The 26,621-nt window shown below is 37.9% G+C and overlaps 1 protein-coding gene and 1 long non-coding RNA gene across 3 annotated transcripts in view; one reads left to right on the plus strand and one right to left on the minus strand.

Moving 5' to 3' along the window:
• Positions 1-495: 495 nt before the first annotated feature.
• LOC149173791 (uncharacterized) overlaps positions 496-26,621 on the plus strand; it is a 162,257-nt gene continuing 136,131 nt past the window's right edge. Inside the window, exon 1 of the long non-coding RNA XR_016259155.1 lies at positions 496-820. This is a non-coding gene — a long non-coding RNA (uncharacterized LOC149173791). The remainder of the gene's footprint in view (positions 821-26,621) is intronic.
• The window catches only part of GLYR1 (glyoxylate reductase 1), a 152,619-nt gene continuing 140,517 nt past the window's right edge, over positions 14,520-26,621 (minus strand). For both annotated transcript variants that reach the window (XM_089424739.1, XM_089424737.1), the window contains 3 exons: positions 15,433-15,511; positions 15,082-15,252; positions 14,520-14,922 (listed from right to left, as the gene is read on the minus strand). In XM_089424739.1, the coding sequence (XP_089280865.1) occupies positions 14,827-14,922; positions 15,082-15,252; positions 15,433-15,511 (346 nt within the window). In that variant the 3' untranslated portion in view covers positions 14,520-14,826. The remainder of the gene's footprint in view (positions 14,923-15,081; positions 15,253-15,432; positions 15,512-26,621) is intronic.

Raw genomic sequence — 26,621 nt, forward strand, 5'->3', positions numbered from 1 at the left:
AACTAGCTATCAAACTTGCGATTCCAATAAATTCCTGCCGGATTTCGACCAGAAAAACCCGCCGAATTTTTTTTCAAAAAATCGCGTTATAGACTATTTCATGAAAAAGGAAAATAGAAAAATTTAACCGGCCCCCAAAACACACGAGAGCATTAAATAGACGGGGACATTCTTAGTTTCTAGATGCAGCTAGAAGAGTGTTTAGGCTAATGAAAGGGTGCGCTCATATATTAGTATACCCTTGAGGCTTGAAAAAGTTTTGAACCAAAATTCCATACTGAAAAGTTCCTCCCCCACGCATGAAAGAGGACAAATGATTGAGTCCAGGATAGGCTTCTAACGTCACTGCCAAAAATGTTTACGTGCCAGCTGCGCATTCCCAGAATAGCAAATTATCTGGAAGTGACAGTGCAGTTTCACGTGTAAGTAAACATGCAGCATTTGCTTACAATATCTAGCCTTTTTAAGTGCTCAGAACTATCTGATTTTGAAAAAGTCTGGAGGGCATGGTTAGTTCTTTGTTCATACAAAACATTTTCCTAGGAAATACAAAGAAGCATAGATGTCAGGTTAACAAAATCTGGATGTCCGAGTTTTGAGATCTTGAGACGAAGCATGGAGTTGAGATTGAGCTGCGAGTCTGGTCCTTTGAGTATTGGCATTGGGGTTTATTGCAGCCATGCTGACAATTATCTCCATGGATTATCTGATGACTTAACAGGTCGATCACATGTTTTATGAAAAAAGAAACAGGAAAGAGAATGAGAAAAGGAAATTTGTGGAAAGGAGCTTTTACGAAAAAAATCCATTACATTACCAGGTAGAGTTTCTGTCACCTTTGCATATTCAACAAAATAAGTACTTGTGTTTCAATAGAATTTTCCTAGGCTTATCATCCTGCAAAGTTTTGCTTGAAAATGGTACTAGTTATCTTGAATGATAATTCTATTTATACCTGCACTAGTGGGCACAATGGCTTCCCCTTGTAGAATGGTGTTACAATACCATTTATCATGGAGGTATTAAAATGACACCATATGAAATGGTTTAGGGCTAAAAACCCATGTTCATGGTATCTTATGTACCATGGATGGCGAAAGTTCATGCAGCAGATAGAACACTTCACACTCGAGAAGTTAGCTATTATCCGTTTCCTCAAGACAACTTGCTTATGGGTCAAAATCAAATGAAACAATAAGTTGATCAGCATACATCTGAACCTTTTTTCGCTGAAGGGGATAAGTGTTCATCCATCTTTAGCCTTATAAATGGACGTCATTCAAAGACAAAATAATTCCCCAGAAGCTAGCTCCTAAGTTCAATGATAGGGCCCCTATCAGATCAAATAGCACTTTGGTCAGGTAGCCTAGAAACTGGCTCTTCCATCCCACTCCAAGATGCAACTACTCTTTCAAATTGGTCATGGAATCAAATTGCAAAGTGCATACCAACGTACCAGAACTTGAATAAGGTTCCATTTGGGTCCAGCCAGAAGCACGAAGTTAAGTTTGAGCCGTGAGACTGGTCCTTTGAGTATTGATATTGGGGCTTATTGCAGCAATGCTGACAATTATCTCCATGGATATTCTGGTGACATAACAGGTCGCTGGCATGTTTTATGAAAACAGAAACAGAAAAGATAATGAGAAAGGGAGATTTGTGTAAAGGAGTTTCTACGAAAAAATCCATTACATTTCCAGGTAGAGTTTCTGTCACGTTTGCATATTCAAGAAAATTAGTATTTGTGCTTTAAGAGAATTTTGCTAAGTTTATCATCTTAAGAAGTTTTGCTTGAAGATGGTACTAGTTGTCTTGAATGATAATTCTATTGTTGCTAGAAAGGCATTGCTTGCCTCACTGTTGAGGGATTTATATATAAATCTCATCCTTCTTATAAACATGTGGTGAAAATGAAAAAATTCATTCATGTGTCAGGTAGTGTTATGCACGAAATGTTATATGTTTGTAGACATCGATGATGGGTTAAAAGATTTTCTGGTTACATCTGCATGCCACTGGACAATAGCTATTTAAGTGTTGTAACGATATAAACTCATGTAGTCTCATGTTATCTTAGTTGTGGCCAGCACTTACCAGACACCATAGGCGATTTAGTAGTGAAGGCTATTCCTGTCCCAAGGTTATCTCAACCCTTCTGATAAGAGGTAAGTAGATGTTAGTAACGGCAAAAATTTGGCTATAATTTCATGTAACATATATCTTAGTGGGGATAACAGCACACTAATCCTAGAACTATCTACAGCGGAACATATTATTCCAATTTAGAGATGTATTCATTATCCTAAAAGTAAGTCAGTCGCAGAAAGTAAATCTCCCAAGCACCGTAAACTAGTGGCAGCCACCACAGAACATGTTCACCAAACTGCAGCTGACCAATTCAACCATGTTGAGTGATTATTGGGCACATAAGCACCAAACTGCAACTGACCAATTCAACCATGTTGAGTGATTATTGGGCACATAAGCACCAGACTGCAATCGAAGCATTGAATTATAATGTCTAGCCATTGGATATCCCCTTACACACACCATGCATACATACATATTTTTTTCAGGAGAAAAAAATGCTTTCTTTTCATTAGATAAAAAAGAGAGTACATATAACAGAGATCATCCCCCTAAGTTTCTCATACATTGTATTTCTTATAGCCATAACTATGTTGCATCCACATATTACAGCATTCTCCAGCTGCCAAAAAGTACCATACCTTGCTATTATGACATTTCCATTTTCTGTATATCATGCTATTAAGACCATCATAGCTATAGTGTGTTAAAATTGGCAACTAGGGCCAAATTCCACTTTGGACAGCTCATTTGATAGAGATGATGATTGCATTGAATTCCTCTTTTCGAGAGGGCCAAAATTGATCTAAGGATCATCAAATTTGGACAAGTAGAAATGTGTTTTTGAATTTATGCCCACACATGTGCAAATTGTCAACCTCGGCCACATCATCATGTAGGCTCATGAAGCCCAAGAGACATGTCACTTCACCCTCAACGAGTTGTATAAATATAAGTGACCTCCATCCTCATTTGGCATCTCACTCACTCGCACATTCTTCTCTCTCCTCATCTGATTGGTGCGTACAACAATTGGGCAGCTCTTCATCTCACACTTCTTGTTGGAAAGAAGGACGAATTTCTAGGCAGATTACATGGCCGGAATTTCACAGCTGTTGCAAGGTTTGACCAGCATTGACCAGGGACTTTGAGTCATCCTTTGACTACAATTTTTGTGGGAAAATTTCATTTTTGGCAGGCCATACTGTTTGGCACAAAAACCGAGAAATTTTGGGCACTTTGACTTGCATTGATTGCAGGCTTGTTTGACTATAGAGTTGACTTCAGGTTGACTGAGTTTGACTGTTGTTTGACCAGCTAAGGAGGTCGAGTTTGACTACCTTTGACCGAGCTTCAAAGAAGATGTTTTGCTGTTGCATTGACCATCTTTGACTTTCTGGTTAGCGCTGAATTTGACTGGAGTTGACTGCAGATTTGACAGGGTTGTTTTGGCTTTGATTTGGCAAGTCAATTTTGGATTTTTGTACTCTCTCTCTATTGAACATTTGATATAATAATAAGAAGAATTGATCAAAGGGTTTTCCCCATCTTGGGGTTTTTCCCTAGCCATCTTTGAAATCTAGTGTCCTCTTGTCTTCTGCATTTTATTATTCATATTCTATCTACAGTTACTGTCAATGTGATTGCTTTTGTTAAACTAAATATTGAAGCAGCGAGAGGATCGACTGCTCTGATACCAAATGAAGCGAACAAAGTTCCCTTCTTCAAATTAATTACTCCAAAAGACTTGGAATATAAAAATATCCATGAGGATACAAATATTATATATTAAATGTGTGAAGAATGATTGATACAATGAGAATGAGAGGCTTGTTTATATACCAAGCAGGTGTCTCCTCATGGAGAGTCATGTCTCATTTAGACATGACTTTTCAGCGTAATTACTAATTAGTTAATCATTATTAATTATTATTATTTACATTATTTCCTATATATTTATTCATAACAACCTCTTTCAGATCCTGCTCCTCCTCCACAACAACAGATAGTCAAATGCCAACATTGTGATAGAGATGGCCATGTGAAAGATCATTTTTTTTATCTTCACCCATGCAAGCATTGTGGTCAGCGTAATCATCATTCAAACAGATGCTTCAAAAACAAGCTTCCTGCAAGAACACCAATTCATCTTGGATGGATCGCTTCTTGGCAATGGGCTTCAACAACCAAGAAGATATTTCAATCATATGTTTGAACTTGTTCTAGAGTATTGAACAGTCTTGCAGTTGAAATTTCTCCATCTTCTCAACTTGTATTTGATAGGCTGGGAAGTGATAGTCATCTGCAAGCTTCAAAGCCACATCAAGCGAGCCTGAGCCACAACCTACCATACAAAATTTAGAGTTGTAGCCAGAGACAGAGATGCCCCTGAGCATGCCATTGGTTGTCAGCCTTAAACCATCCATGCAGGGGGAGACCTCCCTTTTCGGGTTAAGCTTCTTCCTCTTCAAAGAATTGGAGACACTTCCTCTAACAGAAGACTTTAGCTTATTGCCAGTTTTGGAAGAGTTCCAGGAATTGCATTAAGTATTCCAAAGTTGGTGGTCATCTTTAAACCACCGCAGGTTGAACCTCCCTTTTCAGGTTGAGGCTCTCCCTTTTTATGCAGGTTGCAGACCTCCCTTTTCCAGGTTGAAGGTCTCCCTCTTCAAAGCATTAGGAGTACTTCCTCTAGCTGAAGACTTCAACTTCTTGCCAAATTTGGAAGAATTCTAGGAACTGCACTAAGCGTTCCAGTGTTGGTGGTCATCCTTAAACCACCACCTTATGCCAACATTTCAGAGAACACATTCAAGCTAGTGTTGCCATGCATTTTTGCACATTTTGTATTACAACTCTCTTCTTAGACTCATACACACCTCTTCGGATTAGGGGGAATGTTGGACACCTAATCCGCCAAGGGTTAAGGTGTGGGCGTTGAATGGTCAAAGGGAGTCTAAGAGACCTTGGAATATGGAATCCAACGGTCACACCAATGTATTATAAATGTGCATCTATGTTAATAAGAAATGCAATTCACTATTATATCATTCATGATTGTTCACATTCATGTGTGCCTAATAGGATGCAAGATTCTGGGGTTCTCATGCTGCTTCATGGAAGCAACGTGTCTCCATATGGAGCTAGATGTTGCACATTTTTTGTCAAAGTTCCAAGGAAGCAGATATGCCAAAATGTTTTTAAATGATCAAATCATCAATCATCAATTTATTGAGTCTTTGTAAACCCATTCTGCAAATTTATAATGTAAATGATGCTAGTAAGACCATGTATGTATGTAACAACCTAGCTAAGCCTATTATTTTGGCAAAAGTTTCATCCTAAGAGGTTTTTCGTCTCATTGATTCATTTGTGTTTCTAAACACGAATGGTCAACAGAGTTTTTCCCTCTAGCCTCTTGCCAAAGCTAAGGTGGAATTCTTCGTCAAAGTCTTAGGTGAGTCTTAGCGTTCTAGTCGAGTTTTATGTAAAAGTGATTTGGGAATAATTTGAGCTGATTGGATAAATTATTTTAATACAAATCGCTTGGTCTTCTAGATCATATTCTGTCGCAAAATTGGGTGTGTAATTTGAGTGTTTATGCTAAACGGGTGTTCCCTTTTTGAAGTTTGAATTGTAATTATCTTATGTAAAAAATATTTTAGTGCATGGTCCCTCATACTTAAACACCATGGCTAAAATATTAGAGGGTGGAAAAAATATTTATCCCCTCAAGTGTCAATTAATTAATTTTCCTGGCAAAAATTAAATTAATCTTAAGCCAGAAAATTAATTAATTAGAGTCAAAATTAAAGTCTTAGAGAAATTAAATTCTCCAAGTGAGAAATTTCGCAGGCCTTAAAAGAATTAATTTTTGGAGGTCCCCACCAAGGAAATATTGGAAATTTCAAGAAAAAATGGACCTTTGGGCTTTGGTGGTTAAGTTAACGTCAATTTTTTAAGAAATTAGTTCAAAATAATTATTTTTGAGCTAATAAAAAATGAGTTTAATGATAAATTTGAAAATTCCTCAAAATAAATATTTTCAAGAACAGAGATCAAAAGATCATTAAGGATTTATCGACAGTCGAGATTATTTTGACGGGGATCAAGCCAATCAACCATTATTTTCCACTTGGAAGATTCATCTATAAATTAGAAGTCATTAGTGTCAAAAGCCATCTGATGTTTGGTTAATGTAATTCTGCAGAAAAGCTGATGTAAGGCTACTGTTCCACTCGGAACGTTTTTTTGAATCATAATAAAGACTTTGGGGTGCAATTCATGGTGTTTGTTGTGTTGATTTGTAGTATGTGCTGGGTATAGGCATTCCTATATTGTATTTAAATTTTAATTAAATTATTATTTCATTGTAGATGATAGGAACACTCTTTTGAGAAGTTTTGGGTTTATCTTAGATGATTTGATTCATTGTTGTTCTAACGGTTTATATGTGAAGAATTATATAGTGCTTGCAGGTTCTGTAGTCCTTGGGCTCCAAGTTCACAAATTGTGGACATAGGCTCACTTTGTTTGGACCTCAATTATTTTTATGGTTTATCTAACTTTGCTAAGACTGTAGCTTGCATTTATTCTTCAAATTACACTTAGCCATTTATAAAAAAACCTTAAAAAAAATATTTCTTAAAATTCTTTTTAAAATCATTGTATATTTGTACATTTGTAAATAAATTTGTATAATATATTTTGTAAATTAATTTCTTTTCTAACTAGGGTTCTGGGGTTTTGAGATTTTTTTGTATATATTGGGGTTTTGGGTATTTGTAAATTCATTTGCGCAAGTGAAATCAAGTGAGAAGAGTTGGATTAGAGCTAGATATAGGCCCTTGAGGGTAAGATTTTGTCTCCAAAATTTGTGTCAGGTCAGCTATTGAAGAAAATTTGTAGTAAATTGCAGATCTGAAGCAAATTGATTTTTTGGAGCAAGGGTTTCATTTTTTTAGGGTCCTCTTAGCCCAACGTCCTCCTCCAAGGCCAACATCACCCTTCCAACCCCCCCAGAGGCTGGCCGCAAACCCTAAAGGGCCTCGGCCTTCCTCCTCTGCCCTTGCATCTGAGTTTTTTTTGGGCCTTTTAAGCCCAACCTAGAGCCCTCGGCCCCCCTTCTTGACCCTAGACGATAGCCTTTTAGGCTTGTCGTGGACTTCTCAAGCCCTTTCCTTCTCTCATCCTCCCTCCTTCCTACTTCGGCCTCCCTCCTTCAGCCCTTTGTTGCCTTCGCTCTCCTCTTGGCCCTCCTTTTGCCCCCTTTCAACCCTTCCTGGCCTATTTCCGCTAGCCACTAGGCCTTCAGGCATCTTCCATCCCAACACTAGCCCTATTGGGCCTAGCGTTAGCGCTTCTTGGCCCTAATTTGCCCTATACCCATCTCTAAAATTCTTGGATTGAAGATTCGTGGGTTTTTGCAGGGAGAAATTTGCTCAAAGTTGGTGTTTACAGGTGCCAAGTGCTTTGGAAAACTTTTGGCAACTTGGGAAAGTGATCTACAAGACATTGGGCCTAGGGTTTTCTCTCTAAACCTTACTTTGTCACTGGTTTGCTACAACTCTCTAAATATTTCATAATAGTGGTAAAATTCATGATTAAATGCTTTAAAAATCACTTCTAAATAGTCTAAACACTAATAATTTCATAGTAAAAATTTGCTAGTGTTTTGGCTACTTGGGCATTAAATATCTAGCTTCAATCTAATAATTTGTTTTTTGGAATATCTCCGCGTAATCAATTAGATCAGATCTGATATAATCTGAAAAGAAAACTTTAAGGGGCATAAAATTGATTGATGTGATGTCTAGCATATTGCTATAACATCTAAGTGTCTTGGGCATCAATCTTTTGTTAGTTTTTGGTAGCATCAGATGTGCTCTCGCCTTGAAAATTGGTGGAGAGACTAAGGCACATGAGTTCTAAAGAACCCAGAAACCATTTGGTGAAATTCCACCTGGATTGTATTTTATTAAAATAATTAATATTTTTAATGGGGTTCCTAAGTCTAAACTTAGGAAAATTAAAATATTAATGGGTATTAATCAAAATATGGGTGAAAATGATCTGGAAGGCGGATCAAGTCATGTTTTAATTTTAGTCCTTGATTAGAGACTTAATCTCGGTCGTTGAAGTCTCAATAGGAAATGTATAAGAAGGAGGCTTGGGGTTCATTTAAACACACACAGAGATTCAAGAAATCGATTTCCTTAGGTGAGAAGTTCCCAGGAGGAAAATCGATTGGGGAGATCTTGTAGCAGAGGGGCAGGGATAGTTCGGGAATACTGACAGAGAGGTGGAGAGGAGCTTGTGGAGGCAGCGCAATAGCCAGAAGGACTGACGCTAGACCAATCTGGGCCCACGCAGCCTTGACGCAGAGCCAAAAGGGCCAGCGTAGAGGAGAAAATTGTCTTCCACGCAGAAAGTCGGAACTGTCGGGGAACAACCGTAAAAGACGGGAACGTTGAAGCAGTGACCAAAAGAGTTGACGCAGAGCCTATAAGGCTGACGCAAATCCTATGCAGGGCCGGTGTAGAGACAACCGGGGTTAGCCAATTTTGTTGTCGGATCAGCCGGAATTTGCCGGGTGAGGTGAGGTAAAACTCATTCAGATTTTCCGCCATTGTATTTCTCTCTCACTGGATTGCCGAGAGGGCATCCAACATTTGTATTCAGAATTATTGCTTAATAATAGAAAAATCTCAGAGCTGCTACACCAGTTTTCTCGCATTGGGTTTTTCCGGGGACTATGTTGTCCAAAAATCACTGTCCTATGTATCTTGTTCTTTGTTCAATTTTCTGTTTCATGTATTCAAATATTAAAGAAGTGTAGGTTGCATAAATAATTTTCTGCAGTAATCAGAAGAATAACTTGATGAATGTAATTAAAATCAAGTAGGCGAAGTGGATCAGATTTGCTGCAGTAGGGTTCCCTGAGAATTGGGAATTTTCGCATCTTTTGGCATAGATCTCTAATTTATAGTTGTTGATATCTCTGCATTAAAAATATAATCAGATCTGCTATTTTCTGAATATAACATCTTACAAAGGCTAAAAGTTTATCATTTTACATTGGCAAGGTTGTTTTCTCAATTGGCAAGTCATTAGGCAAGTCATTGGTCAATTTTAGTTTATATGCTTCACAGTTTCTTGGTTTGAAGTGACATACTTGTTGTTGTCCTATACATCATTATAAGTGGTTTTTTCATGATCAAGTTGGCTCATTGTGGTTTATGCTATTGATGTCTAATATTTACTTCTAATGTGTTTAAATCAAAATCTGTTAACTTGGGACTAAAATCACTCAAACATCTAAGCTTTAAATCTTCTAATTTCATTGATGGTTTAAGTTATTTGAGTATTAAGATCTGATTGGCATCTTTGTGTTTAGCATCTAATTGAAGCATTGTTGAGAATTCATTGGATAATTGCTCTAAGAAGCTTTGGTAAATTTGTTGTCTATCTTAAGCATTGGCATCTCAAGTTTCATTGGTTATCATTCTAAGTGAGCATCTCTTAACATTGGTCATTGGCATATCTTAAATGGTCCCAAGTAATCATTGTTAAATTAGATAATTGTTCTAAATTGCTAAGCATCTTGTGGATTAATCTATTGTTTAACATTGACACTTATATCTTTAAGCACTTGTCTTGTTTTAAGATTGTCTTTCAATTCATTATTAAGTACTCTTGCTATAAGGTGATTAACATCAAGTACTTAAAGAACATAAACAATCTTAACTCAAGACCCACTCACATTCCTTGCATAAGCATTCTAGGCCTAAGTGCATTAATAATTTACCTCCAAGCATAAGCTTGGTTGATAGACTCATAGGGCCACCCTTTCTCACCTAGCTTGAGGGATTCAACACCTTTCTAGTGGTTAACATAGTGACCTTGCAGTGGTCGGAGCCACAGTCTTTGTATCACCAGAGGCATTGATTGGTTGGAACACAGGGGAAGGTATCGTTAATCAAGTCTCTGCTTGCTTCTTGCTGGCTTACATCCCACAACCTACTTTAAAAACTGATCTCAAAACAGCTAAGATGGAGATTCAATTTAGAATAGGCATCTAATTTAAAATTAACCAAGAGCCTTGCATCATGCCTAGGTCTTAGGATTTTCATAGCATATAGGTTAGTTAACCATATAAGCAGCAGTCGTCCATCCGGTTACTTCATCTTAAATTGTAATAAACAAGAGTTTTGACTCCATAAGGCGCTGATCTCATATTTGAATCTAATTTGATCATTGAATTTTGCTAAATTTAACGAAGTAGCTAGGCCACTCAATCGTGTCTCTCGGACAAGTTGATTCCCAACTTGTCTTTCATAATCTTGTTTCCATAGGGACTACCCCCCATAGCCTTTTGTTAGGAAACAACTAGAACGGAGTGGGTGGGGATCAGAGTGACAACCCCCACCCTGAGTCGTCGTCGCGGTGCCTGTAAAATCTGAGCGACAACAACAATCAACACCTTGAGTTAATCAACAGTGGAACTGAGGCATTAGCATTGGGTACAAAGCATGCGTTGAGATATGTGATGGGCACAATGGATTATGGTTTGAGGTATCTTGGAGATGATGAAGTGAAGTTGCAAGGGTATACAAACTCAGATTGGCAGGCAATGTCGCAAACAAGAAGCACACTTCAAAGTGTTTCTTTAGTTTGGGATCAACAATGATATATTTGTTTAGCAAGAAGTAGGCTTCTATGGCACTCAGTTTAGCAAAGGAAAAGTATATGGCAGCAAATATAGCAAGTTGTGAGGCCATTTGGCTTCACAAGCTACCTACACGATTGTTTGATCTGCAGTTCGATGCTACAATAGTATACTATGATAATCAAAGTTGTATCAAGCTCTCTAAGAATCTAGTGTTCCATGATAGGTCCAAGCACAGAGGTTAGGTACCACTTCATTCGAGACAAGATTCAAAACGGAGCAATGAAGCTCCAATATATCTCCACAAATCAACAAATTGTGGATATTCTAACCAAGTCCTTAGCCAAAGGGAAGTTTGAAGTCCTTAGAGACACTTGCATTGGTGCATAATTCCTTCCTCGCTAAGAGGGAATGTTGATGATTGTTGTTGGGATAGGAACTTCCGCACATGTCATGTCAAACATGTGTTAAGTCGTCCAAAGTAATTTCTATTGTGTAATTCACTTTTATTAAAGTAAATTATTAAAGTGAAGGGCCTTTTTAATTTTAAGTTATGAAAAGTCTATAAAGTGTAACTTAATTACACTAGTGATTTAGATGAATCTCAACCACTGATCTCAAGTGAGATTGAGATTTAATCTCAGCTATTGATTTCAAAATGAGAATAGGATTAGCCAAATTCAGTCATCAACTCAAAATTATAGAGGAAGAGCAAAGTGATAAAAAAAGACGGTGGCAAACACAGTAACTTAGTTGCACAAAGTGCAAGCTAGGAGGAGAAAGGGAAACAGAATAGCAGCAAGGAAATCGACTTCAGCCAATTTATGGAAGCTGTGCAATCCAGCAGTGAAGGGGGCCATACAAATTGGAAGCAACAACAACAACAACAGGTTACAGAAGTTCGACCCACCAATTCGACCATACAATTTAGCAAGAATTCAGCCATACGATTTCTAGGAGGTCATACAATTCGGATCAGCAAGAGGCTGTATGAGTGAGCCGTACAGGGTCATGGGACAGCCAGGTTTTGCTGTAGTTTCTTTCAGTGGGTGAGTTTTCCCAAATCCATTATAGGAAGCCCTGTATGTTTGGAATTTTTTTTAATGAAAAACTTATTTGAAGGGCAGGAAAAATTATCTTTGTATTTGGAAATTTATTTTACGTCCACTGATTTATTTTCCATCCATTGTGTGATTAATTCTATGATTAGAATTTTTTTGTTTAAAATTGAAAATCAGAGAGTATTTGTGCTTGAGATCAGAAGGAAATTCTTCCCTTGGAGTCTAGAGAAAATTATAACAGAAATGACTTTAGCACCTTTTCAAAAGAGAGCTAATGCTTGTTGCACATTTTGGTTTGATACTGCTCTACACCCAAAGGAAGGAAGTCACATCTGACCTAAGCTTGAAGATGGAAGAATTTTTTTGTTTCTTGATATGATGTAAGGCCAAAATCATGAACTTCCACTTTAGAACAAGTTGATAGAATCACATTTATTGTTTTCCTGAACACATTAGTAGCTGGTCAGGATGGGAACATGGTCCAGTGACGAAAGGTAAAAGAGGAATAAAAATTCTCTTTCTTTTGGTATAGCTGAACTCCCTAATGGGAAAGCATGCATGATCGGGTTTTAGCTTAGTAGTATATATTAGATTGTGCCCCTGATAATTGCATCATTGTGGTTACACCTCACGACTAAAAATTTATACAAGAACTTGTCGAAAGAAGGATTTCCCACTAAGATGCTTTCAGTGGTTATTACATATCAAAGTGGCTAACCGACACTCTGAGATTGGTACGCCACAGGTGGTCCAATCCAATCCTCTCATACTAGGGTTGGCTATTCATAGTTCTCCCTTCAAACCAACAACGAATAGGAACCAAATTGTTTCACAACATTCTAAACCCATTTTGTGCACCTCATTAATCAGCATACAACCAAACCCTAGAGGCCTTTCAATGCCAGGATATGATAAGTTTAGATCAAGGTGCTAAACCATTATATTAATTAGAGGTCTTTGGAGGAGCCAGCCTGTTATCTTTGGCATACCTTTTACCCATTGAGCAAGAGCTAATTATTTTAATATTGTTCTTTTTTTTAGTAACTCCTTTTTTAACTATATTTTTTTTTATAAACGGTTTATATATATATTGAATATTTTAAATTCTCATTTTTAAAATTATTTTTCTTTTATTTGTTTTTTTTAAGGTTATTTTTTCAATAATTTTATTTTTTTCTCTTTTTTTAGTTCTCTTTTATTTTTTATTAAATATTTGTTTTTTGTTGTTTTTTTATTTTGTTTTTTTATTATACAACTGTTTTTTTTTTTGTATTTTTTTTTAAATGGCCAAAGGCCTGATTGGCGATATGGAGAAACTCCAACTTTTTGTAGTTGACAGCAACAATGTTGATAAAACCTTGATGGCCAAAGACTTGGGTGGGAGAACGAGCTCTATGCAGCAGTGAAGCAACCAAAGGATTGAACTCCTCTGATACTAAATGAAGCGAACAAAGTTCGTTGTTCGAATTAAATACTCCAGAAGACTTGGAATATGAAGATATCTATTGAGGATACAAATATTATATATTAAATGTGTGAATAAGATTGATGTTACAATGAAAGTGAGAGGCTTGCTTATATACTAAGCAGGCGTCTCTTCATGGAAAGTCATGTCTCATTTAGACATTTAGACATGACTCTTCAACCTAATTACTAATTAACTAATCATTATTTATGATTATTATTATTTGCATTATTTCCTATATATTTATCCATAACAAATCCCCAATTACTAGTTCTCACTTTCCTCTCTATAACTTAATCTCAAGTTGGACTATGACCTGACCTGAGCTTAAGTAAGATCTTTCTAGATCTAACTCAGGTAAGATCAATATTGTTCTGTAAGAAAATGTTTTGAGACCAACTCAATTATAGAATGATAAAAAAGATACTAGTGCCATCATATTTTACTGAAGTCATCAAAGCCATATCCTTAACTTGAAATAGCAGCCTGTTACTGTAGCAAATTAATGACTTGTCAGCTGTAGCCTGAAACCATAGGACATTATTGAATCTGGAGCTTATGTTGTTAACTGCAAAATTTTGAAGTCCCCATTAACAGTACCAAAGATGTATTTACTTAAATACAACAAATACACAGAAATTGATAAGCAGCCATATTTTATTATTATTGTCTGTTATTGCTTCCTTTTTATCTAGATTACCATTATTCAATTTTGTTTTCTGCTACACTTTAAAACAGAAACATACATTGCAACTTTCTAGTGACTCATGTTTTTGTTATTCTCCCTGTAAAGGTATTGTAAACAGCACATTGTAGATAGATAGATGGATGAACAGATAAAATCTAAAGCCTTCTTTCAGCATTTTACCTTGTTCTTTGCCTACTTTCATATCTTCTGTTGAAGCTCTGAGAGAATTTCAGTTCATTCTCATAAAGCAGTTGCCTGAACAGATTACCACTTAAATGGAATTTAAAGGTGGTCACTGTGAACCTTTCATCCAAACAGGGGCCTGTCATTCAAGTTGAATTAGCTAGTTAATTTGTTCAAAAGTCTTTATTGAGTCTATTAGTTGACAGAAAGATGGCTAGAGTTGGAAAGGAGCCGACAGACTTGGCAAACAGTGAGATGAATATATTTCCACATGATTTAGTGCCATGCATATCCTAGCTATGCCTTGGTTGTTAATTACAAAAGCGGTGACAGATTCAAGTGAAAATGCCTTGAAATAATTCAGGATACGCTGAATCATACTCAAAATATTCATTAAAGATAGAAGGTGATGGCATGCATACATGCAAACACAAAATATAAAGATCATAAATCATACTGTCCCAAACATTTGAAGGAAGTTAGAAACTGACTCTCTGAAACTCAACCATGTCAACTGAACTTTCTGACTTACAAAGTTTCCAATACTAAGAACCATGCCATCTGCATGTCCATTATCTTTAATTTGCCTGAAGGCAAAATGCTCAAGAGGCAAATGGCATATGCAAGACAAAAGCATTGCACAGTAATAATCATCCAATACATGGATTCCCCATTAGACTTTAGTTCCTGCACTCGGTTCCTTCACTACCTGATACACAGCTGAAAAGTCTTGATCACTAAGCCCCAAGCTTTTGGCCTTCTTGAAAGCCTAAAAGAAACAAAAAAATAGGTTAGTGGAAAATTGAGAAAAACTGAAGGTTATTGGTCCCATTTGAATATAAATTCCGCAAAACAAGGAAAACAAATACTACTACCAGTCTTCAAATTGCTACGGAAGAATTTAGGGAGGAAGATAAAGTTATAATACCTCATTAGCAGCAGCAGCTACAGGCATAGATACTTCGACCTCATCTCCAAGAGCAAGTGCCAATCGCATATCCTTTTGTTGGTGCTTCAAAGGAAATGCTGCGGGAAACTTCTCTTGAATCATAGCAGGACCTTTCAACTTGAACATTGGATTAGCAATTGCGCCTAATTCCTGCCGTGAAATATTTAATTTAAAAAAGTGCCTATTTCCTGTCACAAAATATTTGCATCCCTGGACTATCATATCTGTAGCATTGCATATTGCAACCATACTACTGGCATAAGTTAAACTAATAAAAATTTGCAGATCAAGAAATAGATATGTAAGCAAAGGCTTTGTAAAGAAGCCTACCAAGACATCTAATAGTGTTGTCTGGCTTAATCCACTCTTATCAGCTAGGACAAGGCCTTCAGAAAATGCATTCATCATGCTGCAGTTGGATTCAAGGCATGTAAAACATAGTCAAATAAAAGCATAGAGAGAATCATCAATTAATTGCAATTCTAACGCAGTAGACATAACAGAAAAGTGTTGGGATAATAAAGAGATATGGATTAACAATGAACACTTCAGCAAATGCTAAGGCAGCATGAACCTTGAACAGACATTTCACATAAAGAGAAGTGAACCCAGGAACAAGAGAACAAAATATATGGTGCCCTTAGGGAAAGGAATCAATCACAAATAAATCCAAGATGATGATACAAAAGATTCAAGGTGTGTATTTATACACAACTTATGAGAGGTGCCTCCACTCATGGGGGGTTATGGACCCTACTGTCGCAAAATTTAGCACCTAAGTGCAAATCCTCACTAAGCACTCTATGTTAAGGGCAACAATGGGATCAACCACCACCGTCACCTTAGTAATTGCTCCCATGCATTTCTATGGATGGATACTATCTCCACAATGAAGGCTTCCCCAGCAAATCTCAGAGATTAGGTAACCCAAGAATTCCCAAGCTAAGGATTCTACTAAATAAGCACCCGAGGATAATATTCAACGAAATAGGCCTCTGGGTGAGATGAGGTAATGATTTCAAAGGATATATGGCTAAATCTAAAGGGGTTAGATCAATGTTTTAAAAACTGTTTTTAAAAACCGGTTACCGGTCTAACCGGCCGGTTAGCAAGCCAGCCGGTCTAAACCGGCCAAAAAACCCGGTTTGAATGCCCATTTCTCCATTTTTTTGCCCTAACCGGTGAAAACCGGCCGGTTTAGGACGGAACCGGCCGGTTTTGTCCTAAACCGGCCAGTTTTAGGCACGCCCACCGTAAAGTTAAAAAAGCATATTTCTGACTGTGTTTTAGGGTTTTTGGGGGGAAACTAAGGGTGTTTCAACCCTAACAATGTTGGCAATAAATGGTAATGTTAAATTCTTAAAGTAAAAGTGACATTTCCTTTAATTTTCATTTTCACCCTTTTACTTAAATTTTTAACATTACCATGAAATGACTTAGGATGTTTGAGAGTGGTTTCGACCTCATTGGATTTCATATGGAGAAACTAGAATTTTAGATTTCACTCAAAATTCAGCAGACTTAATGGTTTTCAGGATTTCATGGTTTGGGGGTAAACAATAAATGCAATCGGAGCTCCAAATGATGAGCAAAACTCCCGATCTAGATCCCATTGTGTTGGACGATATTGATCCAACATCAGAATGGGTGGAGGAGACTGAAGAACCTGTGTTTGACGCTGATTTTGATATGGAATCGACATGGCTTTAGACGCTGATTTTTATATCGACATGGCTTTAGCGGGGGATGAAGCAGATTATGTGGTGGCATCAGAACCAGGATCAGTAGCGTCATCAAGGAAAGGCAAAGAACCAATGGAAGGCATTAGTCATGCAGGTCGACAAACTCGTGCTTCCACTAGGTCCACTTCTATTGTCATTGGTGGCATCGATACTGAGGTTGTAGATCAGCTGAGGCATCCTCAGACTTTGAACCAGATGATGTCTATGTAGCTCCTGATGATGATATTGTGTCTAGTAGTGGTGATGAACTTGATGATTGATCATGTGTACACTGTAGACTTGTAGTAGGCCAATGGCCTCATAGCTTGCAACATTGTTTTTGGACTTTATAGGCCATTTAGAGCCTCATTTCTTATGTATTTTGCTATTTTGTCGATGATATGTATTGCACTCGGTGCCATTTTGATATATTCACCTTTACATGGTATATAAATGAGCAAACTTTGCATATTTTGTCTCTATTGGCTTGGAATCATGGTTTTACATCTTAAAAATAGTTTTGTTTCATTAAAAATTAATTATTTAATATATTTTTTTAAAACCGGTTCGTTTAGACCAAACCAGTCCCGGTTAGACCGGTTCCGGTCGGTAAACCGTTCATTAGGTGGACCGGTCCGGTCACCGGTTCCGGTTTTAAAAACATTGGGTTAGATAGTCCTGAAAAGGCTCAAATAGATCCCAAACACATGTTACCTTGAAATTAATGATTATTGTTATAAATTAGGGTTTTAATAAGCACAATTTACAACATGCAAAATTTATGATAGCAGAAAGAATTAGTGATAAGCAATAAATACGCAAATCTATTGAATAAGTGATCAAAGGAAAAGGTTGTGCCAATTTTTCAATGGCTGAAAATGCATAAAACAGATACAATACCCTAACATTAACCTTAAAAAGGTGGCTCAAAATTGCTTATAAAATGATATCTTGCTTTCTCAATTTAATAGGTATAAAGGTTAACCCTAGGAATATGATATCCAAGATATTTTATGCTATTTATTGTAGATTTTGCCATAACCTAACCTTAGGGAATATGGTTAATTTAATCATAATTAATTAAGTCAAGGCGTGAATGATCTAGAAACTCACATGGATCGACTCCAAGATGATTCTAGCCAGCGATTATGTTTTAATTTTGGTCGTTGGTGCTCCAACAAAGGATTATAAGAGGAGGTCGATGTGGTGACGGAGAAGACACTTGAGAGGTTCGATTTCATGAGCAGATCAATTTCCAAAATAACAACAATCAGTTGCCAGAGAGAGAGCTAGTGAGCTCGAAGCAGTGAGAGAGGGGTAGAGACAGTGAAGTCGGAGGAAGCTTTCCAGATCCGATGAGTGCATTTGCAGACAGGCAAGAGAGCCACAGAGAGGTTGATGTTGGGGTAACGCAATAGCCTCTAGAGGCAAAGTCGATTTGTTGGGAGAGATTTACTTTTTCAGTTCCAAAGGCCAAGAAGGAGTCCAAGAGAGTCGGAGAAGCGTCATTCTGATTAGCAGAAGGCAAAACGACTTCATCAAAGTCCAGTCCAAAGCTAGACGTCCATCCAGCTACGCAGAGGCTCAGAGGTTGAAATTCTGAAGGCAAATTGTGCCGGGAGATTGCCTGTGGGGTGAGGAAAATTTATCTCCAGATTTTTTGCCAGTATTTCTCTGTAGGATTGCCAATTTTGGCATCCAGTTGTACTCATATTATTTCACTTCTGCATAATAATAAAACCCTCAGCTGCTGCACCGGTTTTTCCAAGTTGGATTTTTCTATGAACATTTGTCTAAAAATAATCGTGTTATTTCATGTGTGTGTGCTAGCATTTCTTCCAGCATTAATTCTTCTGCAGTTTTATTTTTGTAGGTTGGACTGTGATTTATTCAGTATTTGTTGTAGCAAACATTAAATAAATTGTTAAATTAAATTAACAATTAGGAGAATAATTTCCATCTACTGCAATAGGATTCCGGTTTTCGATATTTTCACATGGTATCAGAGCACAATTGATCAGTCAGAGAGCTCAGAGGTGAAGAGAATGGATTTCGCTATTCATTGTGGGCAGTGTTACCACTCAAACTAGCAAGGGACCTAAGGGGTATCCCTAAAGGGAAAATGCTAGACCAAGTGCAACAAATGGAGACTTAGCCCATTGTCACCTCAGCTAAGGCTCCATTTTATTTATGGACTTTTACCGATGGGAGGGGACCCGATATATCATGGAGTCACCAATGAAGGATAAATCAATGAATCGATGTGGAGTGACCCAAATAATTCCCTTTCTAGAAGAGGTTGAAGGATAGATCTTGCTTGTTTTCTAAGCAAGGTATAATGACTTCTAGGAGAGGAATGAGGGGATTCGAGGTTAGGTTTAGGGGATATGATTCGTGAAAGAGTTTCCCAATCCTTAAAATCCTTATTGAAACCAATGTTGCATTAATCGTTATCAGGATGATATCGGCGCGAGGAAAAAACGGAAAAAAATTGTAATTATCAGGAAATAATCGGGAAATAATCGTTTGGTACAAAAATATTCATTTTTTTCCAATTTTTTTAATATCTAAACCAGTGTTGTTAAAATCGCGATTTTATCGGAAAATCGCGATTTTTTCCCCTTCCCGCTTAAATCGCGATTTTTATACGAAAAAATCGCCTACTTTTTTTTTGCCGATTTTTATTGAAAAAATCGCGCTTTTTTCAAAAAATCGCGATTTTTTCGAAAAATGCGCGATTTTTAACGAAAAAATCATGGGGGCTCAGGACAACATAGTTTTATAACTTTTTTTGGGTTTTTTCATGCAATGTTTTTTGAAAGAAACAAATAATTTTTGAGTGGGGTAGCTTAATGATCAAGTCTAGGCCCTAGTATGGATATGCTATTCATGGTAATGTTAAATTCTTAAAGTAAAAGTGACATTCTCCTTAATCTTCATTTTCATCCTTTTACTTAAATTTTTAACATTACCATGAAATGACTCAGGATGTTTGAGAGTGGTTCCAGCCTCATTGGATTTCATATGGAGAAAGTAGAATTTTAGATTTCATTTAAAATCCAGCAGACTTATCAGTTTTTCAGGATTTCAGGATTGGGAGATTGTAATGTTTCCAGGTGACACCACCTGCCCGGGCTACCCCTGCCACCAGTAGAGGACGTGGTCTACCTCCTATAGCTCCTACTTCTAGTTCTTCAACGTCTAGATCACATCAGACTCCACTGCCATTTCCACCTGCACGGGCACCAGCATCTACATCTAGAGGGAAAGGGAAAGCTGTGGCATTTTCTCGCAAGAGGGGCAGAGGAAATCAATAGGATTAGACTTTCATTTTATTGTATATGACATTATGACATGATGAGATACATTATCATATTTTTTGTTGATATTTTGAGGCTGAGTTGGGACTTACTATTCAGGACATGATTCAATGTTATGTGTGATTTTAGCGCTAGAAATGATATTAAACATCTTATATATTAGTTTTTTTATCATATTTATGTGTCAATGTATTTATTTTATGTTGTAGATGGTTTAGATATTAAAAAAATTGAAAAAAATTGAAAAAAAATGAATATTTTTGTGCCAAACGCTTTTTTCCCGCTTTTAACGATTTTTTCCGCTTTTTTCCCGGCGCCGATTAAATCCCGCTCGCGCTTTTTGCAACATTGATTTAAACCATTTACAACATAAAATAAATACATTGACACATAAATATGATAAAAAAACTAATATATAAGATGTTTAATATCATTTCTAGCGCTAAAATCACACATAACATTTAATCATGTCCTGAATAGTAAGTCCTGACTCCTGAGTCCCAACTCAGCTTCAAAATATCAACAAAAAATATGATAATGTATCTCATCATGTCATAATGTCATATACAATAAAATGAAAGTCTAATCCTATTGATTTCCTCTGCCCCTCTTGCAAGAAAATGCCACAACTTTTCCTTTCCCTCTAGATGTAGATGTTGGTGCCCGTGCTGGTGGAGATGGCAGTGGAGTCTGATGTGCTCTAGAAGCTGAAGAACTAGAAGTAGGAGGTATAGGAGGTTGACCACGTCCTCTACTGGTGGCAGTGGTAGTTCGGGCAGGTGGTGTCACCTCCTCCTCCTCCTCCTCCTCCCCCTCCACTACATCCTGCACTAACCAATCATCAGCAGACTCCATGAGAGGCCTCTCGGCCTCAACCCTCCATGCAGCAGTGGTGTCAATCCCATCCAATGAAATGGCATCCACATCAAGTGTCCTCTCAAGTTGCCTCACCCACAATCGAAAATAGGACTCCAACCTGTACAAAGATCATGAATTAATAATTATAAAAAAATATTGTTTAATGAATTCAAAAATTTATTTGGAAATTTGCAATATTTTGTGTTAACTTGTTGCGCTTCTTGTTGTGTATTTTTTCAAATACACTCCAGTTGCGCTCACATCCTGAGGAGCTACATGTTTCGCTGAGGATGCGAATGGCAAGCTTTTGCAGAAGGGGTACCCTGCCACCATACATTTTCCACCATGCATCTACAACAAAATTACAAATAAAATTTTAAATAAACATAAGAAAAAAATGGAATTTGAAGAGAATGAAATTTGAAACAAAGTTACAAACTAAAAAATACCTGGGATTTTAATCGTCCTATCATTGACAGCCATCTCAAAGCCAAATGTGCCACCTGCCATCCTATATGTCTCAATTTGTTTAGAGATCTCTATACGTTGTTCTGGAGATCACACCATCTTTTGGACACAGGATAAGAATCCATCCATGATCTCAGCATCAAAATCAAACCCACATGCATAAGAAAATGTAGGGTTCAGGAAAAGCCCAGCAGCATGAATGGGACGATGGAGTGTGTTGTTCCATCGCTCATCAATCACTCTCCATAGGAGGAGTTGTCTCTGAAACCCATCATCTCCCTTATCATCATAGTAGGCCCGAATGGTTTCTTTGGCCCTGTCCATGGCCTCATACAAATAACCCATTGCGGGCTTCTCACCATCAACCAACCGAAGAACCTTTACCAAAGGTTCAGTAACGGCACACACCTCCTGCACTCCCACCCAGAAGTGTTCCTGGTATGTAACTAGTCTGCATACAGCCTCTCCTTCTGGTTTGTGGCTCATTGGCAAAGCACGCCACTCCTCTGAAAGAAACATTCTCTTCACATCCCACATAGAATTCAAAAGGGATTGAAGAGATATGAAATTGGTGGCAAACCGTGTAATGGCGGGGCGCACCAACTCTTTGTTGTTGGTGAATTTTCTCATCAAGCTAAGAACAGATGTATGGTTATATGTAAATTTTGTAATGCTTTTGGATGAATCAACAATATCTTTGACAAAGGGAATTTTCCCTATGTCCTCCAACATCAAATCAATACAGTGTGCAGCACAAGGTGTCCAAAATAAAGTAGGATGTCTGTCCATAAGCATCCTGCCAGCAGCAACATAATTTGCAGCATTGTCCGTTATGACTTGGACAACATTTTGTTCACCCACCTCCAAAATAAACACATCTAACAAATCACATAAAGTTCTTGCATCTTTGATTTGTGCAGATGCATCAACAGATTTGATAAACATAGTCCCCTTGGGACAACTAACCAAGAAGTTTATAAGGGTTCTCCCCTTTTGGTCAGTCCAACCATCTGACATAACAGTGCATCCTGTTTGTGCCCACGATGCCCTAAAATCCTCCAATATTTGGGTGCAGTCACGCTTTTCATTTTGAAGAATCCGACCTCTGGAATCATGATAAGAAGGGATTTTGTACCCTAGGCCAACACTGGCAATAGCATCAACAGTGGGTTGGAAAAATGGAGTATTCCTTACAATGCTGAAAGGAATATCACTCCAGAGGAGAAATTTTGCCAGCAACTTGTCAGCTTGTTCTTTCTCAGTTTTTTTTAGCATTGAACCGATAGATGGCTGTGAACCAGGTGTGGTTCGAGGAACAAAAAATGATGTGGCAGCTATCGGATTGGTTGATGCTGCAGTAGAACCAGTGCCACTTTGCCCACTTCCTTCAGCTGACCTTTTAAGTTGCCTTTTGAGTTCTTTGGCCTCTCTAGTCTACTCTAAATTTTCCAATGCTCTCAAGGCTCTTTGGACAAGTTCAGGAGTTGTATTTTTACAAGGCCCCACATCTTTTCCAGGGATTTTTGCAAGGTGAAACTTCAACCTGTACACCCCCCCGAACATAGGGTGGCCACACAACTTGCAACTCAAGTTTAGTCTATCATTTGGAGAATCAGGTACACCATAATCCCAAAAAGGATCCAATTTCCTTGGCATGTTTGTTTTTGAACTTTGAAGTTGCAAACTTGAAGTCTTGAATGGTGTTTTGGTGCAGTTGTGAACTTATGGGAAAATAAGGATTACAATTTAGCATCTACAAAATTACAAGTTACAAATTTACAATTTAGTATTTTAATTTTTAATTTTTACATTGTACAATGAAAATCCAAGTTACCCAACCTAAAACAACCATTCCAAAGTTCAAAGTTTCAAACACAAGTTACCCAACCATTCCAAACCCAAGTTACCCAACCAAATGGCAAAAACAATGAAAAAAACATAAACAATGTTTAAAAACAATGAAAACAAAAAAAAAAATGGTTCCCATAGTCATACCAAGCTACCCAACCAAAAACAATGAAGAAATACAAAAACAATATTTAAAAACAATGAAAACAAAAGAAAAATGGTGCCCATACCAAGTTACCCAACCAAAAACAATGTTTTTAAACAATGAAAACAAAAAAAAATTAATCCACATACCGTTTTTATGCAGAAATTGATGGTCTCCTCTTGATTTTCTCCTCTAAGCACTTAGATTTAGCTTCAAACCCTCTCTAGCTTGGTCTCCCAGCTCTCCTCTGCCCTCCATGCGCGACTGTCCAAATGAGCTCATAAAAAAACCAAAAAAACGTTATAAAACCTCGCTGCCGCGAAGCCCCGTGATTATTTCTGTTTTTATCGCGATAATTTCAAAAAAATGGGCCAAAAAAAAAAATCGGCGATAATTTTAAAAGAATATCGAATGAATTAATTTGGAATGAGAAAACAGCTCAATGATAATACAAAGATATTTACAATAATAGAAACATCAGGTTTCTATGTAGAATATGGAAACAAACAGTTTCATCTAAGAAACTGCTAAAAGAATAAAAATAGCAACAACTAAAAGACTGAGCATTAAATACTAAATATGAATATTCTAATACCCTCCCTTAATGCTCAATCTATTTACAACACCAATAGACCCTCGAAATTTTACAAATTTATCAGGAGTCAGGACCAAGAGGCTTGGTGAAAATGTCGGCGGGCTGCTCTGTTGTGGGAACATATTGCAACTGAACTGAGCCATCTTCAACCAGCTGGCGAATGTAGTGGCAATGAGTTTCCACATGCTTTGTTCGTTCATGAAAGACTGGATTCTTGGCAAGTTTGAGCACTCCCTAATTATCACAAAACAAAAAAGTAGGCCCTGTCTGGAAAACATGCATATCTGCAAGCATACGACGAAGCCAAACTGTCTCACAGGATGCCTTAACTGCTCCCCGATACTCTGCTTCTGTTGAGGAGAGAGCCACTACCTGTTTCTTCTTACTAGTCCAAGTAACAGCACCAGATCCTAGACTAAATACATACCCAGCTGTAGATTTACGGTCATCAACCGAACCGGCCCAGTCAGAGTCAGTGTAGCCACTGAGAATAGGATTGGAGCTGCGAGTATATAAGAGGCCATAATCAGAAGTACCACGCACATATCGTAGCACCCGCTTTGCTGCTATCCAATGATCAAATTTAGGAGCTGACATAAAGCGAGAAATGTAGCTTACTGCAAAACTGATGTCAGGTCTGGTAGCAGTAAGATAGATGAGACTGCCCACTAATTGCCTAAATAAAGTTTCATCCACAAGGGGAGAGGATGACTGTGCTGAAAGTTTGAGCCCTGGTTCCATAGGAGTCGTGGCCGGTTTGCAATCCTGCATTCTGAACCGTTCCACAAGATTTTTGGCATACTTGGACTGAGAGAGAAAGATCTGATTTTCAGTCTGCCAAACTTCAACCCCCATACAGTAATGAAGAAGTCCCAAGTCTGTCATCTCAAAAGTTCTGCATAGATCTTGTTTGATCCCATGGATCAAATGTGCAGAGCTGCCAGTAATGATAAGGTCATCCACATAGACAACCACAAACAAGATATCATCACCAGTATACTTGATATACAGGTTTGCATCAGATGGACTCCGCTGAAAACCCTGATCTGTCAGGTACTGATCAATTTTCATGTACCAAGCCCGAGGAGCTTGTTTCAATCCATAGATTGCTTTAGCTAACCGACACACTTTCTGTTCTTGACCAGGAACCTTAAATCCTGGGGGCTGCGTCATGTAGACTTCTTCTTGAAGATCACCATTTAGGAAAGCACTCTTTACATCCATCTGATGGACTTTCCAATTGAACTAAGCTGCTAGGGCAAGGACAAGCCTTATGGTACTCATCTTGGCTGTAGGAGCAAAAGTCTCCTCATAATCGATGCCTTCCTTCTGTGAGAACCCTCGAGCCACAAGACGAGCTTTATACTTGTCTATGGTTCCATCAGCTTTGTATTTCACTTTATACACCCATTTGCAGCCTATGGGCTTTTTTTCGGCAGGAAGATCAGAAAGTGTCCAGGTGTGATTCCTTCTGAAGACTCTGGAATTCGGCTTCCATAGCCTGCTCCCACTCAGATGTACCCTTAGCCTCTGAATAGGTTTGAGGCTCAAAAATACTGTGGAGGTTAGCCATAAGAGCAAAATTGACTGTAGACTGTTGTCTGTTCTTATGTCTAGAAGTTCTACCTTCAAGGAGCTCATCATCCCGAAGATCACCAATGGTTTTAGCCCACCATTTAGGCCGAAGAGAAGAAGAACCAATATCAGGAGTAGAGGAACCAATATCAGGAGGAGATGGAGAAGACTCAAGAGCAATAGGGACAGCAAGGGGAGGGTTAGCTTCTGGAGAAAGCTCAGATAGAGTATTATCAAATATTGATGCTACATCATCCCTCCCATCAGGTGGACCGACCGGAAGAAGAACACTGTGAGACTGATCCTCAGAACGCTGCTCAGAAGACGAAGACTGAAAGAATCCTGTCTTCATCAAATACAACATCTCGACTGAAGCTAAGACGACTAGTGGCTATATCTATCAGCCTATAGGCCTTGAGATGATCACTGTAACCTGTCATCATGAGTTTCTGGCTTTTGGAATCCAACTTAGAGCGCTTAGCAGATGGAATCCAAACATATGCAACTGAGCCAAAAACTTTGAGGTGACTGATCTTAGGCTTGCGACCAGACCAAACTTCTTCAGGAGTCTTCCCTTTAACAGCCTGAGTAGGTGATCGGTTAAGAAGGTAAACAACAGTAAATACTGCTTCAGCCCAGAATTTGTTTGGAACACTCCTGTGTTGTAACATGGAACGAGCCATTTCAACAACCGTGCAGTTGCGACGCTCGACAACACTGTTCTGCTGGGGAGTGTAAGGGGTGGTTAATTGACGTTTGATGCCATGAATATCACAAAAGTTGGCAAAAGCTGAGGAACAAAATTCCCCACCATTGTCGGTCCTAAGGGTCATGATATTACAACCAGATTCTTTTTCAACTAAGGTTTTAAACTTCTGAAAGGTACTAAGAGCATCAGATTTATTTTTTAAAAAATACACCCACATCTTTCTACTGAAGTCATCTACAATAAGTAAAAAATATTTGCAAGCAGTGATAGAAGCTGTATT

Source organism: Pinus tabuliformis, chromosome 4_2, assembly GCF_031772625.1.
Source record: "Pinus tabuliformis cultivar Carrire ecotype Pingquan chromosome 4_2, CPIR1, whole genome shotgun sequence".
NCBI lineage: Eukaryota > Viridiplantae > Streptophyta > Pinopsida > Pinales > Pinaceae > Pinus > Pinus tabuliformis.